Genomic DNA, 20,214 nt, shown 5'->3' with positions numbered 1-20,214 from the left:
ATATTATTATCTGACATCAAATGATCTATATCAAGTTTTATATATTTTCTCTCAGACATTTACAAGATATTTTTTAACTATAAAAATATTTACTAAACGTTTGTAATCAAAACCAAATTTCAAGAAATATATTTTTTATTATCAAATTTGAGTTTCGATTTCTTATTACCAACTTATCAAACTAACTTTATTTTAACTTTAGTTATTATATAGTATTTGAAAAGGTATATACAGAAAGACATAATTAAAATTTAATTATAACAACATGATCTAAAAAATATTATTTCAATTTCTAACGATCCTTGTTAAATTTCTTACTGATTGTTAAATTTCAAGAACTCCTGTGATGAACATATACAGTCTAGCTATTGAAAGAGAAGCCAAACGAAGTAATTTAATAATTAATTATCAAACTTTATAAGAACGCATCCTCATAGCACATAATCAATGACAGCTGAAATTGTATCAGACACAATATTGCATAGAGGGGATCCCGGTTAATTAGTACCAAAAAACCACTCAACGTCCTATATTATAGCTAGTCAAGAAGTTGGCAAAGCTGACTGTTGTCTGATATTCTCCTCAGACATCTTGCAAGTCGTACATGAGCTTTCCAACACTTAAAGATTGCAGCAAAGTGAAACCAAGATCGATGCAATACGTTATCTTTAACAAGTTCATCAATATCAAGCATGCCCGAGGATCTGAAACCATGAGCCAATGCAACTTCAGTACTTGAGTATTAGGAAAAGCTCTGGTGAGTGTGAATGCCCTCGTAGGTTGTTATTACATATCTTGGATCATCCCTGTCTCTTTCTACTCTCTTCTTCACAGGGCAGCCTTCAACCGAGCACCTGTAGTAATTCCTGGTAACAAACACATGATTCTATAAGGTCATTATGACATTATGCATTGCAGATTAGTACTGATCTTAGCTGCAGTTCTCATTGATCAAGTTATGGCTCGCAATTTCTTAACAGTGGTAAAATATTTAGTATAAATCTCGTTCATCTAGCCTATGATCCAAAGCACAAATATGTAACAAAGCATTGTATGAATATATACCTCGGGTTTGGACTATTCTTCACCATCTTTTTCCCATATTTCCTCCACTTGTACCCATCATCTAGTATTTCAATCTCTGATTTTGTTTTGAAAGCAACCCTTTCTTTGGCTTCCTTCTTCTCTCGCCCTTCTTCACCCTCTCCTAAATAAGACACGAGCAATTAATTACTACCACAAACACGAGGATGCGAGAAACATATATGGAATTAATATATAATGAAAACAAAGATATCAGGTTGCTAATTATCAACATCCTTACAGCAATGGCTAAACTGCCAGAATTATCATGGCTTCTTAATATGTATGTGCACGTACATGCTTATTGATTCATGACTTAATTTGCTTACCACCACTTAGCTCTTCACGAGGGCTGCTACTTCCACCTGACTCACCAACGACATGTGCTCTATAAACCGGGTTGCAGGCATAACTGGAAGCTATGGACGATGGAGCATCTTCTAGCGCTATCCATTCATCGAAGGTCAAGAACTCTGAGAGCTCAAAATTGGAAAGCTGGTCGTGAGCGAAGTCACTCAGCTCGGGTGTATCCTGCTGTGTGCTAAACTTAGGACTGGACATCTTAGTATAAAAAAATCAGATCATAATTCTCTTGATCACCAAAGCAATCAACCTGAATGTTCAGTATTATAGAATTATATATCTAAGTGTCTCTATTTATGGCAACCTAGTGTTGGCTGCTTCGTTACGACCTTCCTGTGACGTTGCAGGAAACTTCAATGCTAATGCAAAGTGACCGGGAAGCTTGATGGTCAGTCATAGCATTTTAGCTTCTTGACATTTAAAGGTGGTGGGGCATACCAAGGATGACTTCGAGGAAGACTTGGGCTTGATTTTTGTGAATTTGGTTTTAGGTCTCGTGGTTAGACCAACCCGTTCACAACGGTGAAGATTGCTATAAGTATAAAAAAATGATAATGAGGTCATTTGAGTGTGACAGTTCTAAAAGAAAAAAGAGGGTGTAGTAGATTATTTCTAGAAGCATAAGCATTTTTTTTTTATTAAGATAATAGTTATTAAACCTCGAGGTTGGATTGTTAAAATTTGAGTTACAGAGTAGATAAGTTAACTTTGTATTGTCCTTGAATTAGTTTTTTTTTTTTAAAGATTAAATTAATGTTATTTTGAAAAAGAAAAAAATTAGTTTGTGATAGGATTGAACAGGTTTAACTAGATAAATTACTAATTGATTTTTTTTATACTCATGTTGAGCCAGTAGCAAGTCAATTGAATCTCAAATTAACTTATCGGCCGAATAGATATGAATTTTTGATATTCAAATCTATTTCAATCAGTTCTTGAACACTTATTTGGTATTCATAACTGCAACCCGAACTTGAAATCAAAACCCGAATACTTATAATTTACAATTATACAGTATATTAGTAGCTTTGCATACATGTAAATTTTTAAAACTTTAAAATTATTTATTTATTTTAAGCTGGGCCGGGTTTTGATAGACCAATATCTATATTCAACCCGAAACATGATGTTTTACGTTTAGTTTTTACCCGAAATCGATCCGAACCGAAACAGTCTGAAAACTTTTTATATATTCATGTGAGTATCCATTGGTCTAGGTAAAATTGGAATCCTATTGGTCAGTGACAAGGACGTACAAAATATGAAAGGACGACCGGTTTTTCATTTCAGAGATACATCTTATGTGTCCAAACAATATGAATATTAGAAGGTCTGAATTCATTTATTGAGTACTAAGTTTGCCGCCTCATTTATTTTCTCCCAAATTTGCCACCTGTGCCGTGAGAGATGAGCTAAAGCTTTCAAAATCATAGATGGATGACAGTCAGCGAAGAATGCATAAAGCCTTGTCAACGAAGTTTCACATTTAGCTAAGGTGATGTTTGTTTTCATATTTTAAAATTATTTTTAAAATATTTAAAAAAAATTATTTTTTTTTATTTTAAATTAATATTTTTTAGTGTTTTTAGATTATTTTAATGTGCTAATGTTAAAATAATTTTTAAAAAATAAAAAAATATTATTTTAATATATTTTTAAATGAAAAATATTTTAAAAAGCAATTATAACCACACTTTTAAACTTAGTTTTTTATTTTTATTTTTAATTTTTTAAAAAATATGTGTGCATAATAGTTTTTGACGTAGTTTTATTTTATAACTTGATGTAAAAAATTAAAAAAAAAATACATAAGGTTTTTTGGTGTTGAATTATGTTCTTTCGATGTTGACGCCTTGAATGTGACCGGATTGTGAAATCTTCAAAATTCCAAGAATATTCCCGGTTTTTTTTGAAAAAAGGGATTCGAAAATATTTTTCTATGTTATTTCTGAGGGGTATTTTGGTCTCATTTATTTACTGGAAAGTAGTTTTTTTTTTTGGAAAGTGAATTCTAGAAAAATAAATTCTGGAAAAGTGAATTATTTTCTGATGTTTGGTAGTGTAATGGAAAATAAGTTGAAAAATATTTTTCAATGTTTGATTATGTCATGGAAAATAAGCTGGAAAAAAACTTATTAATGTTTTATTTTTCTCAAGTTTATTAAAATAATAAGGAACAAATTTTATAAATTAAAAAGTTGAATGATAATGAAATTGAAAAAAAAAATTCATAAATTATCTCAAATAAAATAAATAATAATCAAAATAATAGAGATCAAATCTAAAAAATAAAAAAAATTAAGAAATTAAAATAATAATAATTAATATTTCATAAATTATTTCAAATAAAATAAGTAACAATCAAAAGAATAAGGATCAAATTTGATAGATAAAAAATTTCAATAAAAAATGATAAGGGAAAAGCAAATAATAATTATAAAAATAAGAACCAAAGTTAATATAAAAATTAAATTTTAAGAGATGAAATTGAAAAATAAATATTCAAAACAAAATATATATAACAATCAAAAGTTTGAGGACCAAATTTGATATAATCAGCAAATAATATGACATTTCTAAATTTTTCACAACTTCCGGAAAGTGTTTTCCGCCTAAATTTTTCAGGAAAACACTTTCCTGGAAACCAAGCTAAATTTTTCTTTGACTGGAAAATGTTTTTCGTTGACCAACTTTTCTAATAGCAAACAAACATAAAAAAAATTTAAAAAATAATTTTCTAAAAACTATTTTTAAAAAAAACAAACATGGTCTCCATGAGCAATTATTATTATTATTATTTTTATCTATTGAAAGGTCAAATATTAGTCTTGATCTCAAGAAAGGCATAGGCTAGACAAGTAATAAATTGTACGGAGACAGTTGTCAAAGAGCATCCAACTATCACCTTTCGAATCCATACCACACCATTTCATGGAGTGGCTTCGGCAGCTTTTTGCGCGGGGTCTTGTAGAAAACACAGTAAAAATATTTTTTATTGTCTGTATTCTTATAACCATGCAGAACAGCAAACGCAAACGCAAACGCAAACGCAATCTCTCCGAGCTGCATGATTATAGACAGAAGTAGGGGGGATCTCTTAAAGGCATTCCTACAGTTACCAGCTGATTATAGCCAATTAGCCACAGTGTAACGTAAAATTCAAACTTAAAAAACGTCGTGTTAAAAAGTCAAGCCCATTCACCAACCAAGGTGAACATTTGGAATCTTTCGACGGTCGAAGGGCATCGCCATTTTAACCAAGTTTAATATCTTCTTCAATTCAATGCATCGAGAGGAAATCAGACTCTTTGACTCACTCGGAAGCTTATGAGTAACTTCCAGCTTAATTAGAGTTGTTTTCTTTGGTGCCGCCCACCGATCCGATCTTGAGCCTTCCCTTTCGATATATATAGTATCTACAGAGCAAGCACGTCGACTCAGTTTCATTGGCAAGCTGCCGAACTAAAATAAGTCCAAGACTTTACGCCACCAAGTCTATCTTTTTTAGGGTCTGCCAATTCTTTCAAAGACACCTTTCTTCCAGGAAGCCACTTGCTAGACCTCACCAACGTTAAAAAAGTGTTAAAGAAGCAGTTTGAAGTAAATTTAGGTTATGTTTGGAATGGTTTAAATAATAATAATAATAATAATAATTTAAGTTGTTTCTTTACTTTGATTTAAAAAAAAGATGTTATAAGACGATTTGGTTATAATTAATAACCTCGAACTTAAATAAAAATCTTGTTATAAAATTGAGTTAATTTTTTTATTTAATTAAAACTTAAAATTTTTAACTTTGAACTTATTAATTATAACTTATATAACATTGTTTTCTTAAAAAAATAAATACTTTGGGTCATTTTTGTCGGTCAAATATATTTCTAATTTAAAATGATTTTAACTCATTTTATTACAGGTTATTTATGAAAGATAAATTTTAGATTATAACTCAAAATAAAAAAATCATAATCCCGGTTGACTTCAGTTTATCTTTGACTTATTTTCAAATTTTATTACTTCTGGATATCTAATGGAACCAAGTATTCTTGTCCTTAAATGAAAATGTGTACTTCCATAAGTCTACAAGTATGATTTGCAATTTTTTTATTAAAAAATACATTCCACCAATTTTTTTTCTTATGTATTATATCTTCATCAAGAATTCAAGATTTGAAGATCAACATAATAATTATTTGTATCTTAAATTTTATTTTTTCATATGAGCATTTGTTTTCTCCTTATGTAAAATTGCGAAAACTTAATTTCAAATTTTATTTAGTCAAGTGCTTCAATTATATTTCACCTAAATATATATTTACGGAGTTATTAAATTAACATGTTCACCAAATATGCATTAACTTTTCAATTTATTTCTATTTTTATTCTTTTTACTTAATTTTATTTTTTTATTTAAGTTTTTGAGCTTTTAAAAAATCATCAATAAAGTGTTTTTGTTATAATATATTTATTAGAAAATAATATAAATCATATTTAGGATCTCGCTTATAACTTAGGTTTTTAGGTTTAGATGATTTTTTGACATGGTATCAAAGTTTTGTTAACTAGATAATTATGAGTTTGAATCTTATTACTTATATTATATTTGATGAAGTTAAGTATAAAATAATAACGAGTTCATGTAAATTTAAAATCTAAAAAACATTTATTTTAAAAAAACATGTTAAAAAATAATATAAATTATAAAGATAATTCTTTTACATAGATGATTAATTTTTGACATTCACTTAAATATCTAGTTGAAATCATAACAAGGTAAAAGGATAAAAAAGATAAAAATAATTTTGATTAAAGATAACTAAATCAATCCATCTCAAATAGTTATTGTGCAAGGTTGTTAAAATCGCGATTTTGACACGGCACGGAAAATGCAAAACAAACTCGGATCGTAAAAACGGATCGTAAAATCGTAAAATCGTAAAATCGTAAGGAATTTTTAAATACATTAAAAAAATTCATGCTTCAAATAAAAATCCATACATAGTTCAAGCACCTTAAAATATACGGTTCAAATAAAAATCCATACATAATTTAAATAACTTTTCATTAGCTAATAATTAACAAACTTAAAACAAATAGTTAACAAACTTAAAGTTAACAAATCCATAGCCCTTGGTCTTGCCACTCCGCTTATCCTTGACAACCTATTATGTGAGAAAGCACAACAGCATATGCATATAAGGTAACCGTTAAGCTTCAAAAAAAAAAAATAGAAATAAAAACCAGAAGGAAAAGGCAAGAAACAGAACACCGAAAACATAATAGTAAATGCATGCTGAGTGCCGGTGCACAGGCACACAGAAGAAACATGCATTTTCAACATAATCACAGCCCAATTCCCCAGTCAACAACAGGCATTGCAGATGAGGTAACAACTAAGAAGGACTAAACTGAAACAAGCAGAGGCAGAGCATCATGAATCAAGTCCCCAGGAACATGACTAAGATTAGTAGGTTATTTCAACAGCCAAACTTCTATGAAAAACCTCATTTTTAGACTCATACCACAAGGGAATTTCAGAAAATTGAAGTCCTTATAGAGATCATTGCAAGTAAAGGCAAAAAATCTACATTGAATACAACTAGCCAGGCCTAAATTAATCCAGATACTGCTTATTTCAGATGAATCTCTGAAAGACTTTATTAGATTGCTCCATCATACTAATAAGACAAAATAAATTCCACATAAATAAGTTCAAGAGAAAAATGGGAAGCAAATACAAGTTGCTTGGTAACTGAACCAAAACTACTAAACCCAGGCACTCTGGAGAACCTAGTCAGATCTATTGATAGTACCAGACCTTCAAAAATTCATCATCTTATCAAGATCAACTCAAATAGAAAAACATCTAAGGAAAAGCACCTGCATGCTTAGAGGTTATGGAAATTTTATGGTGAGCAAAAGATCCTGAAACTCAGGTTTCTAACGAAATCAGCACATGGAGCCCATTTAAAAATTTTAATGGGTTACTAACCTGACTCCAACTTGTTCAGATCAAGAAACAGAGACAACTGATTTATGTGAAAAAACAGAGTCACACACACGGTTAAATTTGAATCTAAAATTCACAGGCAAAATCTCAATAATAGACAGAGTCACAAAAACTTTGAATCAAAATCTCAATCTTTAACATCATTAAACAGTAAAGATTAAAGCACCTAAATGTCCTAATCAACAGTCACGAAAGATTACAAACAGGGTAAGAAATTAAGAATCTTATCTCTGTTCTGAGCAGTGAGCACTGAGAAGATCAATATTGTAGTCAAACTTGGAGCCTGCGAATCCAATCAAACTAATATTAGCATCAGAGTAAAAAACAGACAGGGAAAAAAAAGCACCCCCAGCTGCTGGTAGTTACCAACAGAGAAGAGAGAACCAGTGAATTTTTGAGGAGGTGAAACAAGATAAACAGAGCAACTTACCTGGTGGAGACTGGAGAGACGCCGTTGTTGTTGGGTGGACTCTGGTTCTCACGGTGGCTGGTGAAAAGGACGTCGTCGATGATGGAAAAATAAAAAAAGATGAGGGGCGAGGGCTGTTATGGAGTACCGGTGGACGGTGGTTGATTGTTGGCTGAGAGAAAGAGATTAAGAGACTAGGTCACTTAGGAATCCTTAATGAGGATTTAGAATTTTGGGATTTCAATTTTGGGATTTTTTATGTTTTGATTCTTCTGAACGAGAATGGTGAATGTGAAGAGAAGAGAGAAGACTGATTCGGTGAATTTGCTTTTGATCTGTTATAGCCAATAGGCGGTCGACACCTGGCAGCAACATTGCATTCTTATTCCTTGCGGGTAAACTCGTTCAATCGGTGGTGAAATCACGATTTTACTCAATTTCACCCGATTTTACCTGATTCCGAGTTTTATACACGATTTAGCACGTAAAGCCTATATCAACTCGTAAAAATATACAATTTTACGAGTTGAATCACGATTTTAACAACTGTTATTGTGAGTTTGGTTGAAAATAAAGCTTTTATTGGGTTTGATGATTGTGATTTTGTTTTTTTTATAATAAAGGGTATTTTCGAACTATTCTGAGTTGTGTTTGATGATGCATGGGAGAGAAAGTAACTAATGGGGGCGAGTTGATATTGATGATTTTGGTTTTTGTTTAAAATTGTTAATTGTTTAAAAATATTAGATTTTTTAAAATAAAAGTGGATTTGAAAATATAACTATCTTGTTAACATATATCAAAATGAGTCTAAAAACAAATACTTAATTAAAAAATATTTGAAAACTCAAGCTTAATTGGAAAAGGTAAATATAAACACTAAAAAAAATAGAAAATATATACTATAATTGTAAAATTTGACTGGAGACAAGGCCAGGTTACAAATCATGAAAATCAATTTTTATTTTTTTAAAATGATAAAAAATACATTGTTTTAACAAAATAAGTTAAAAAAATCAATGGTTAATATCCAGATCAACCAGTCAAAATAATTTTTTAATTAGATTATTTGAGTTTTTTTTTTTTGTTTTTTTAATTTAAAATTCATTAAATCCCAACCCACTAAGTTAAAAAAAATAAATCAATGGTTAATATGTATGATGATTTTGTTAAAAAAGCAAAAGAAGGAAAGTAAAAACATTAATTTTACTTTCAAAATATTTTTCATATTAATTTTACTATTAAATCATTTTTATTTCTGAATTACGAACTTATTGTTAGAATCGCTTAACAAAAAGTATTAATTTTAATATAAAATGATTTCATTTTTTTACAAGATACAATATCATTTGAATAAATTATGAAAAAGAAAGCTTCAGAATAAAATGAAAGTTCTTAATTGAATTTTTTAGAAAATAAAAGGATAAAATAGATATAAAAAAATTGTTTAGTGGTAAGCATAGTTTTAAAACTCCAAACCGGCTCGACTGACGGGTTGACTGGAATCCAGTTGACTCAGGACTTTAACCGAGTCTTACAAAGCAAAAACCAGAGTCACAATTGACCCGGTCAAGCTCAGATGACCCGCCAGGTCAACCTCAGACCCAAAAATAACAAGTACCCAGAATCAAAATCAAGAATCCATGATTGAATCTATATCTAGATGCAAAATCAAGGTAAAAAAGCTAGAAACAATGTGAAGATTGAATCTAGATCAGAAATTTAAGAATACTATAAAGATTGAGTCTTTTAGAAAAATAGTAAGTACCCAGAAGCAAAATCAAGATCAAGAAACTAAAAGGGCTGTAAAGATTCAGACTTTTCTCATAAGAATTAACATACAGATGGTTAGATTATTAGACTACAGATAACCACATGAAAGATGTAGAGTTTCCTCCGATTGATTGAGTCGGTGGGCAAGCGAACTCTCCAACCCAGTCTCCTAGAGTCTAAGACAGGGAGGGAGCAAGTTTTCAAGGGGAGACGGCAGGTTAACGAGCCAGTTTCTTTCACCAATCCTGTGAGCTAGCTTCTTTCTTTCTTCCATAAGAGAGGCTAGACAAAGAAGGATTTGCAGTGATTTACTTTAGTGAATGTCAAATATGTATATTTAAAGCAAAGAAAGAATGAATTATGGAGATTTGATTGTCTGGAGGGGTGGATGGTTGGTGAATATAATTTTTATTGAAAGATTCTTATTTTTATTCTTAATTTATTTTTTATAAAAAATAAATTAACCCGGGTGAGTTTTAACCAGGGTTAATTGCCGGACCAGATTTTAAAATTATGGTGGTAATATTGAGATTACACAAAAGAAAAGAACGCCTCGTCGTCTAGTTGCACTTTTAACTTAGCGCAATAAAGACATCACTTTCGCTCCCTCACAGTTACTCAGAGCCACCACACTATGGCTCGAAACAAGGCGCCTTCCGTCAAACCCAAACCGAAACCAAAACAAACCACCGATAAATCCGCAAAGCCACGGCTGAACAACGCCGAACGGTCTGCTTACTTCGCTAGAAGAGAAGCAGCCAAGGTCCTACACACGGTTCTTCAAGGAGACGCTAAACGCCAAGCCGTTGCCTCCATTAAATCACTTGTCTACAGCCCTTCCATTAGGAACAAAAAAGCAACTTTCGCTCTTGTTTGCCAAACTCTCAAACGTAAGTCAGCTTTATCAAATTTATAATAGTATTTTTCCAATGCTAACCAAACAGTGCCGAAGAGAGTGAAATGCTTATAATTCAAGCTAAATGTGTTTTTTTTTTTTTTGAATTTTCAGATCTAAGAATAATCAAGGATGTTTTGGAGATTGCAAATATACTTAATAGCAAGTGGAAGGTAAAGAAAAATAAAATGTTTTTACATTTTTTCATTTTATTAAGATTATTTTTTTGGATTAAATTTGTGTTTATTGCTGTGTTATTGCAGAGACAAGAGGAATTGATTTATATTATAGCATATGACGTTTTATTTGGAAAGGTAATTTATGCTAATTTAATAAATAAAAAAATATAATTCTGTTATGCGTGGAGTGATATTTGATATTTTTGGTGGTGGTTTGATGTGGAGTGTTAATTTTTCGTAGGGGATTTCATTGGTTGGCGGTGATGCGGAGAAGTTCCTTGCATGTCGAAAAGATGCTATGCAGTCAGCTTTAGCTAAGCTTGTAGTGAGAAAAAAAGCGAAGAACATTGATGACTTTATTGCTCTTTATCAGCCTCCGGGTACATATTCTTGTTAATTTTGAATTTTAGTTGCGCTCCGTGGTAAAGCTGTTAGAGTGAGAAGGGTTACTTGGGGATAGGTTTAGTTTTAAGTTCTACATTCCTTTGCTATAATTGATCTAAGTTGAGACTCTATTATTGTTAGATTTTGGATTTTGTTTTTCCTTGTCCTTGACCTTCTTTGAATTTTTAAAGGTTAGTTGTCTGCTTTCTTACAATTTTGTGAACATTTGGGTGCTAATTATGGTGCAGATATTACAAAACCCTGTTACGTTCGCGTAAATACCTTGAAATTGGATGTTGATTCTGCCTTGCATGAATTAGGAAAACAATTCAAGGTACTTTCTGAGATTTCTGTGAAGCTTTAGTGAGGGAGTTTGAAATATTTGTGCAAAGCAGCTGTTATCCTTTCACGTGAAAGGAATGTTGAATGTCATGAACTGGAAATAATTTTTTTATGTTTTTTGTTCTTTTGTTAAACAGGTTCAGAAGGACGACATGATACCTCACTTGTTGGTGCTCCCACCACATACTGATTTGCATAATCACTCTCTGGTCTTGAATGGAAGCATCTTTGTGCAAGTAAGAAGTTATTTGAATTTTACTTTGATGCTGTAACTAAAGCTTTTGATATTCAAATTCACACTCTGAAAACATGTCAAGTCCAGTTTCTATAGGGTTCTTTTAAATAAGCACGAGATTGGAAAGGTGCAGGGGTTTAATTTAACCAAAAAGGTTTGCAGTGAAAAGGCAACTTTTATGTGTATTTTTTAAGGCCAATAAATGTTCATGGACAGAGTGATTAATAAATATGGAATCAATTCAAGAATCAAAAATCAAAATTTGGGAGCCAATATTGGTGTTTTCCTGGTACTGCAAATCAAATCCCTGAAGTTATATTGTGGTTCTTTCTTGTTCTTTTGGAATGAGAAACCAATCTGAATTTTTTGTAATTGTTTTGGAATCTAAGAGATGTGGAACATTCTACCATATGCATTTACGAATTCTGGAAGGCATATCACCTAAGTTTCCATCTGCTTCATACCCAGTGTTAGATTTCCTTCCACAGTTGAAAATTCTAATGATTCTGAATCACTTTGCAAGGAAAGTGGCTACATATTGAGACATAAAATTGAGAGTCAAACATGAATCCTGACTTTGACCAGGAAAAACCAAAGGAAAATTACTTATCAAAACCAACAAAACACACATACTAGAAGGAAGACCCACCTATTGTAGAAGAACAAGAAATTATTAATACATCCCTTAACTCCTAAAAAATCAACTTAATTAAGGAAAATAAGAACATACTGAAGTATGGAAATTAGCAACATACTGAATTATGGAAACATGAAATTGAGAATTAATGCAACTAAAATACAGATATAAAACACCATAGAGATAAGACCACACTGCATCTTTTACCAATATAGTAGGCTTCTTTGATTCTTGAGACCCATATTGTTCCCATTGAAGCATTTTTTTTTCTTGATAAAAAAATTGTTGACTAAGGTTTGCTGATAAATTCTTATTTAGGTCTTTCTATATGACTTATAATGGAATCCTCTATTTTCATAGGGAAAGGCAAGTTCAATGGTGGCAGCAGTTCTTGATCCCAAACCAGGATGGGAGGTGAGTTTTGGTAAATGCTAGCTACTTTCTACATTCTTTCTCTGCTTCTTGTATTGGTAACTTGTTAAAATCTTTTACTAGTCAGTTTTAGATGTGCCTTTTCTTTTCCCCTCCAGAACCTGGGGTATACCCATTCCCATTTGATTTGATAATTTAACATAGTTTGGTAGCACGTGTTTTACCTGTTTCTTGAAGAAATAATTTTTGGTGCTCAGCATAGTACCCTTTTAGCAACTAATTATTTGCCGACAAGTTATTTTCAATGTATGGTGTATAATCTCTTTTTTTTGGGCTATTTTATAATGTTTATCAAAATTATTAATTCTTGAACCATAACAATTGAGAATTTTTACTTTGATATGCCTTCTTTCTTTCTGAAACATGACGCATGAAGTACAAAATAATGTTAAAAAATTCCTTACAACAATTCCTTTACCTTACCATGGATATATTTTTTTGCTTCATGTTGGCAGTGGGGCCCCAGTCCATTGCATTTCTTCTGTAGTTTCCCTCATGCTCACTGTGGTTAATGTTTCATTTTCTGTAAAGGTTCTTGATGCATGTTCAGCTCCAGGGAACAAAACCGTTCACCTTGCTGCCCTTATGAAAGGAAAAGGGAAAATTATTGCTTGTGAGCTGAATAAGGACAGGGCTAAACGTTTAGAAGACACTATCAGACTCTCTGGTGCTGCTAGTATCCTTTCTGCAGTTTTCTGATATTTTCACTTTTGCATGAGATCTCTCTCTCACTTGGCTCCCAGTTTTGTTCATACTAAATTCTCTTTCGTGGTCAATAATTTAATTTATTATTGCTTTTATTCTTAGCTTCTTAGTTTTCATCTTACTTAACATCCCATTTAGCCTTAACTGGCTTCTAGACATTGAAGTTCTGCATGGTGATTTTCTAAACATTGACCCAAAAGGTCCTTTTTCCAAGGTAAATAAATGGAAGATGTTATTTAAGATTCCTGATGCCTAACTGTTTGCACACTGTTTGGCTTTTCAGTGCTCAAATTTTTATCACATTGAAAGAATAATTTAAGCTTGAAACATAATCTATTGGAATTCGCTAAGCTCTTTCTTGAACTGCAGCATCCCCACATGCCACCGCTTCTGCAACTGTGGTGACTGATACCTAGTATTTCTGCTCTTTTTTAATGAACATCGAGTTGCTTTTTCCTTGTAATTAGCAAGTTGTTTCCAAAAATTATTTAGCCAGCTAACCCTTAAAAAATGCCCTCGTTTTTTTAATTTTGGTTCACTTTAATAGGTAGGGAAATATTGTTTATGGTAGCCTTACTATGAGGGATCCATCTACTTGGCATATCATGTGCTCTTACTTACGAGCAATACTTTACCACAGGTCTCTGCTATTCTTCTAGACCCTTCTTGCTCTGGATCTGGGACTGCTGCTCAAAGATTAGACCATTTACTCCCGTCTCGTACCACTGATGTTGTAGACACAGAGAGATTGAACAAGCTTGCAGCTTTTCAGAAGAAGGCCCTGGCCCATGCTTTGTCTTGTATGTTCTCCTTTTTAATTGATTCAAACACGCTAATTCTACAGTTATTTTCATGGTATCCTTCCTGCAACTTAAAATTGCTTATATCACCAGAACCATATACCAGCCAAAATGAGAGAGTGCTGCGTAGAAGGGTATCGAAAAAGTGTGGGATATGAAAATTATTGGCTGCTATTAGTTGTTTACTGTTGTGCACTTCAAAACGTTCTAACTAGCATAGTGTGAAACAAAAACTGTTGCAGTTACAGCCGTTAAAAGAATTGTCTACAGTACATGCTCCATCAATCAAATTGAAAATGAAGACGTTGTTAATTCAATTCTACCTTTGGCCACATCCAATGGTTTCCAGCTTGCAACTCCCTTTCCTCAATGGCAACGCCGCGGTCTCCCAGTTTTTGAAGGCTGTAAGTGCTTCTGTGAATCATTATTGTATTGCTTTGTGTAAAACTCCTGATTTGACTCAATTGAATGCAATCGCGTGTTACTGAATGAACTGTGCAGTATGAAGTTCAAACCTTTGTAACTATTTCTTGTTTTTTCCCTTGCAGCCGAACATCTGCTTCGAACTGATCCAGTTGAGGACAAAGAAGGCTTCTTCATTGCCCTTTTCGTCAAGAAGGGCTCTGAAAAGAACTCAGAGGAACGAAGTGGAAGCCGGAAACTTGCTGGATCTCTTTCAAATGGTAAAGGCCGGTTAAAAAGATTTTGCCATGTGAACAAGAAAAATCTTGCGCTGCCTGTATTCTACAGAGGTATTTTTAAACCATGGTTGCACACCAAGAGCTCGCTGACAAGAAAGACATACAATTCCTCTAATTGAAGAACTATCCAAACCTGAAAGAAGTTCAAAGACCTCTCCATTTGATTGGCATACTTTAATAGTTTCGCTCATCGTCCTTTCCTTTTAGATAATTGCCTTTTGTTTTCAGTTTAAACACTGACGAAACCCATTACATGATTGATGAGAAGTTCGAAAGCTTTTGCAGATAAATTTACCCGTGCTCGATAGACTTTCAGGCTCCTGCTACTATCGGCAAATCAATATGGCCGGCAAATAGGGTTTCAAGTTTATTAGTTTTAGGATAGAGTTTCAAGAACCGCAAGGTATGTCTGCTCCGTTTCTAAGCTAGTAGGATTAATGTGAATTGTTATGTCAATGGTATATGGCTGCGGTGATTAATTAATGTAGCTCTATCATGCAATGATAGTCGAGAATTCCAAATAAACCTCGAAAATATCAGAGATGAAGATGTTCAGGGGAAGAAAATTGGCAGAAACCTAAAAATACATATGAATTAGAGTAAAGCAACCAAGTAGAAAGAAAAAGTAATATATAACGCCACCACTACATTCATATATTTCATACCACGTTTTGAACAACAATCACCAGTTTCCTAAAGAGAAAACTAATAATGAACTCATTCAAACGCAAACACGCCCAAAATCATCCCGCACCCCCAAGCAAAGCACCCAGCAAAACCCTCATTATTTATCATCACCTTAGCACACAGAACAAGCTACATTATATATGTAATCAAGCATTCTTCTTCAAGCAATCTTGACCTCGATAGTCTTAGGCTTCTTAGGCTCTGGAGGTGGTAATTTCTCAACAGTAACAGTCAGAACCCCATCTTGACAAACAGCAGAAATAGCGTCAGTGTTAGCATTCTCAGGCAACACAAACTTCCTCATAAACTTACCAACCCTCCTTTCCATTCTCACATACTTGGCCCCTTCTTTCTCCTCTCCGCGCTTCCTCTCTCCACTGATAACCAGCACATTGTCATCCTCCACTTGAACCTTGATGTCCCCTGATTTCAGTCCCGGCATGTCAATGACGAACGCATAAGAGCTTGGATACTCTTTCACATCAGCTGGTGTTGATGCCATTGCCTTGGCATCACGTACGTAAGTGCGTGTTGGCGCATTGAAGGACTTGTCTGCCTCATGATCACTTGCATCCATCATGTGCTGGAGGGTGTTGAAGAGTGGCGCGTCAAGACCCATGATTCTGAAATCCATCTTTCTCTTCTCGCTGGAGATTTCGCTTGTGTGATTTTTTTAGTGTTTCTTCTCTTGCAGGTGTTTGAACTCGTCGTGGGGAGGGTGGTTATTTATAGAGGGATATTGGGGGTGGAGAAATGGGAGTTTCTGGAGAGATGTAGAAACTGAAGGGACTTTCCAGGGGTTTCTGCTGGGTATACGAGTTGGGTCTAGAATGTTCATAGAAGAAGCAATAGTGCCCAGTCTTTACGAGGAGCCCAAAAAGTAATTGCCAAGACTTACTATTTGAAGTCCCACTCTCTCTGTTCCTCTACAGTAGAAAAGTCAAGTCATTCCCTTAGCAAGGATTCCTTCCTCAAGGAGAGAGAGAGAGAGAGAGAGAGAGAGAGAGAAGAAAAAAAAGCAAAGATTATTTAGGATTGGTTAAAACGACAATAATATCCAAGAAGACCAGGAAATTTTGATTAAATTAAAAGGGTCGCAATCCGCTATACCATTCGTCAAGGGCGGTGTGCTCTATTGCACATTGCGTAATTTTTAACATAGAATTAATTATTTTTTTTAAATCTAAAACCCATGTATTACTATAGAAGTAGATTTAGCATACCATGGATTACTATAGTATAATAATATATTTTTTCTTTATAATAAAAAAAATTTGTTTTTCAAGGCAAAATAATCTTTTAAATATAATCCATTTATTATTATGAAATTGATTGGGATGTAATTGTCTATCAACTTTTTTTTATATAGTTAAATAACATAATTTCAGTTAAAAACGAATAAAAAAGTAAGGTTTTTATGTTTTTTTTAAAATAAAATTAATTCATTGTCCTTGAAATAAAATAAAAAACTTAAAGAAGAAGTCCATAGGTATTTTGGTATTTTTATCATGGTTATTTTGTTATAATATACTTGAATTAGGGGCAAATAATTTTTTTAACAAATAAAAATATTAATAAAAAAAATTGTTGGCAGTTGTAACATACGCCAACGAGTGGATGTCGTCCGCGCTCTTTAGACGGTGCTTGCAGCAACTTCTAGCAGTAAAAAACGCCCAATCATTATGTCTTTCGAAACGTCTAGTAACAACAAGGCTAATGGTATGGCACATGTAGTGAAATTCACGACAATGGTGGGATTCTTTTCTCCCCCCCTTTTTTCTTTCATTTCCTTAAGAATCGTGCTACGTCAACCAAAATTCAGAGTTTTCCTCACATTTATCTTTCTTTCAATTGTGATTTTCATTTCTTTGATTAGTCCTCATTTGTTTTGGATTCTTTTTTTGATTGATTTTTTTTTATTTCATCCCTTACCGTTTGATTTTATTTTATTTTTATATAAAAAAATGTTCTTTATTCTTTTGATTTTTGTTTTTCTATTCTTTTTTTAATTTTATTTTTTCACTTTTATCCCTTAATATCTTATTTCATTTAATTATTTTATCTAATTTTAGTTCTCATTCTTTTAATTGTTCTTTTTTTTTATTTTCTTAATTTAATTTATTTTTCAATTTAACCCCTCATTATTTTTTTCACTTGTTTTTGTATGAGATTTGATCCTTATTGTTTTAATTGCTATTTGTTTTTTTTTTTTTATGATTGAGAGTTTTGTTCGTAAGTTTTTTTTTTTTTTTTTGCCTTCTACAGGGTCATCCAGGTCTTATGACCAGGGTCATTGATTTTAAGAATTAGCTCGATTTAACTTTGGTATGTTTTAGTTTTTTTTTTCAATTTTATCTTTTAACATTAGACTATTGAGCCTTAAGATTTCTAGTTTTTTCTACTTTTCTTCTATTGGGGTTATCCTATGTCGCAGGTTAGTAAAGATCACCTGAGTTGACTAAGGTTTTTTTAATGTTTTTTTTTAATTATATATTTTGACATTAGATTATTGGGTCATGAACTTTCTAATTTTTTATGTTTTTTGTTCTATAAGTTTATCCCTAGTCGCTGGGTAGTCAAGTCAACCTAAGTTGACTTAGTTTCTTTTTTCAATGTATTATTTTTAATTTTATCTTTTGAAATTAGGTTATTTGGCCTTGAGCTTTCTGATTTTTTCTGCTTTTCTTTTTATATGGTTATCCCGGGTCTTAGGTTAGTCAAGTTAACCTAGGTTTTTTCAAAAAAAAATTATTTGTTTAACTTCAATCCTTTTTTCTAGGTCATTTTTTTTTATATCTCAATTTTATATCAGAGGTGGCGGGTTAATAGAGTGAATTTAGGTTGACTTGAGTTTTTTTTTTTATCTTTGACATTTCTTTTTTTGAAATTGATTGTTGTTTTCAATTTCATCATTTAACATTAAGCTATTGAACCTTGAACTTTGTGATTTGTTTTTCTGTAGGGATATCTCAATCTTATATCTCAGATCACATGATGGTTAAGTTAACTCAGGTTATTATCGACTAAATATATTTTTTTATATTAGAAAAAAATTGACCTGACCTGCGACATAGTACGAGCATAAAAATCTAGTCTTCTACTATTACTTCTATTTTATTTTTTTCTGTTTTTGGGTTTAGGGTAGGATTAAGAAGGATGAAAATACATGATCTAGCTAGAACTTGCTAATTAAGAATTTGGAAAGGGACTCATTACTTTATTGATATGTAATATGTTCATTTCAAAATACTTAATCACACACCAATCACTTACTATGAATTTTTTTGCAAAGCCGTCCTTAAATTTAAACAAGACCAGAAGAAACTCTCATAAAAAATTAACATTATCACACAAGAAAGTTAAACTTTCATAACTAGACACTTACAAGTTGTTTATAAATTTATGAATTGAATTCAATTCATATGGTGAAATCAATTATTGTGTTTGGATTTTTTTTTAAGGGTATGGATTTGAATTCCAAATAGATTTGAATTTCTAAAAATTATGTAAAAATAAATTAGAGGGGAGATTCTATTAGAAACAAAACACACATAAGTATTTGGAACCTTCCAAAATTTTGTTGATTGATATTCAACTCTTAACACACACTTTATTTTTCTACATACAAGACCCTTTGTATTTTTAAAAAAATTATAGGATAGACTCAAACTATCTTAATCCAATAAGGATTCTAAATACTAGTTTACTAAGGATTCTAAATCCTTTTTCTTCTAAGACATTAATTCCTAACTTACATGGAAACTTGGTTTAAATAATTATTAGTAAACCATATGATTTGCCACAACAACTTGTCTTAGAATTGATATCAAGAACAATATTTCAAAAATATCCTTAACAACACAAACCTTATTTTTTACAACCCCCTGGTGTCTCTATGGACAAGTTATTTCAATACTGGACTTCTTTTGTCAGTGGTGATATTAAGAGAAAAAAAATATCATAACCCAATTTTGAGTTCTTCAAAAACTTTATATTTTTCATGTAGAAAATATTTTTCTTTGAAGAAAAAAAGGAAAAGAAAATAAATAATAATAATGATAATAATACTTCAGATCACAATCAGACAAACTTATAATTTATAGTTGGTCAAAACATCAGGTGGAAGGACAATTTGGGGTCTTGCTAAAGAACTTTTTGAAGATGGATTGAAAATTAGTTAAAACTGCATAAATTGAAAGTTTAAGGACCGGCATGAACATGGTCACAAATTTTTGTAGTCCAATTTTGATAGATCAAGGCTTAATTAAGAACAAAGATAAAAGATAAGAGTAAAATTGGAAAAATTAGAAAAGCCAAGAGCCCAATTGAACTTTAAAAGGGATTAATTGGCTTAATCAAAAGTTAAAATGAAAGAAAAATAAAGTTTGGAAGTCTACTTGACCAAAATTAGAAAAATCATTAAGCTTAAGAACTTAATTGAAGAAAAATATAAGTTTGGAAGTCAATTCAGGTCAATACTACAAGAGTTAAAGATTAAAGGACTAAAATGAATGGGTGTTGAAGTTATACGGGGCTAATTGATTTAATCAGGGTAAAATCAAAAGAATTAAAAGTTCAA

At 31.9% G+C, this 20,214-nt stretch overlaps 3 protein-coding genes across 4 annotated transcripts; 1 reads left to right on the top strand and 2 right to left on the bottom strand.

Moving 5' to 3' along the window:
- Positions 1-393: 393 nt before the first annotated feature.
- Positions 394-1,986, bottom strand: LOC7462238 (probable WRKY transcription factor 50). Of its 2 annotated transcripts, none has more exons than XM_002308502.3 (3): positions 1,413-1,746; positions 1,066-1,207; positions 394-866 (listed from the first exon to the last, which is right to left on the bottom strand). In XM_002308502.3, exons 1-3 carry the CDS (start codon positions 1,642-1,644, stop codon positions 743-745), a joined length of 498 nt encoding a protein of 165 aa, XP_002308538.1. In that variant the 5' UTR covers positions 1,645-1,746; the 3' UTR covers positions 394-742. The 2 variants fall into 2 exon arrangements, with proteins under 2 accessions (XP_002308538.1, XP_024459343.1); XM_024603575.2 differs by having other exon boundaries at positions 738-886; positions 1,413-1,986.
- Positions 1,987-10,202: 8,216 nt separating this feature from the next.
- LOC7470676 (25S rRNA (cytosine-C(5))-methyltransferase NSUN5) lies at positions 10,203-15,449 on the top strand. The gene is made up of 12 exons (XM_002309445.4): positions 10,203-10,528; positions 10,648-10,706; positions 10,797-10,847; positions 10,954-11,092; positions 11,345-11,430; positions 11,576-11,674; positions 12,671-12,724; positions 13,274-13,418; positions 13,603-13,661; positions 14,088-14,247; positions 14,490-14,651; positions 14,796-15,449. The coding sequence occupies exons 1-12, from the start codon at positions 10,273-10,275 to the stop codon at positions 15,065-15,067; spliced, it is 1,542 nt and encodes a 513-aa protein (XP_002309481.2). The 5' UTR covers positions 10,203-10,272; the 3' UTR covers positions 15,068-15,449.
- Positions 15,450-15,561: 112 nt separating this feature from the next.
- On the bottom strand, positions 15,562-16,516 carry LOC7462237 (17.9 kDa class II heat shock protein). Its single transcript, XM_024603731.2, has one exon. The coding sequence runs from the start codon at positions 16,267-16,269 to the stop codon at positions 15,796-15,798; it is 474 nt and encodes a 157-aa protein (XP_024459499.1). The 5' UTR covers positions 16,270-16,516; the 3' UTR covers positions 15,562-15,795.
- Positions 16,517-20,214: the final 3,698 nt, after the last annotated feature.

Source organism: Populus trichocarpa, chromosome 6, assembly GCF_000002775.5.
Source record: "Populus trichocarpa isolate Nisqually-1 chromosome 6, P.trichocarpa_v4.1, whole genome shotgun sequence".
Lineage (NCBI taxonomy): Eukaryota > Viridiplantae > Streptophyta > Magnoliopsida > Malpighiales > Salicaceae > Populus > Populus trichocarpa.
Note: the sequence above shows the minus strand (reverse complement) of the source record. Positions and strands in the feature narration are given on the sequence as shown.

Bases quoted from the DNA above. Each gene is read 5' to 3' on its own strand.
- LOC7462238 (XM_002308502.3), bottom strand. From the start codon at position 1,644: ATGTCCAGTCCTAAGTTTAGCACACAGCAGGATACACCCGAGCTGAGT. The intron at 1,208-1,412 runs GTAAGCAAATTA...TGTCTTATTTAG, and splicing joins TCGTGAAGAGCTAAGTGGTG to GAGAGGGTGAAGAAGGGCGA. The intron at 867-1,065 runs GTATATATTCAT...GTTTGTTACCAG, and splicing joins AAGAATAGTCCAAACCCGAG to GAATTACTACAGGTGCTCGG.
- LOC7470676 (XM_002309445.4), top strand. From the start codon at position 10,273: ATGGCTCGAAACAAGGCGCCTTCCGTCAAACCCAAACCGAAACCAAAA. The intron at 10,848-10,953 runs GTAATTTATGCT...AATTTTTCGTAG, and splicing joins ATGACGTTTTATTTGGAAAG to GGGATTTCATTGGTTGGCGG. The intron at 14,652-14,795 runs GTAAGTGCTTCT...TTTCCCTTGCAG, and splicing joins TCTCCCAGTTTTTGAAGGCT to CCGAACATCTGCTTCGAACT.
- LOC7462237 (XM_024603731.2), bottom strand. From the start codon at position 16,269: ATGGATTTCAGAATCATGGGTCTTGACGCGCCACTCTTCAACACCCTC.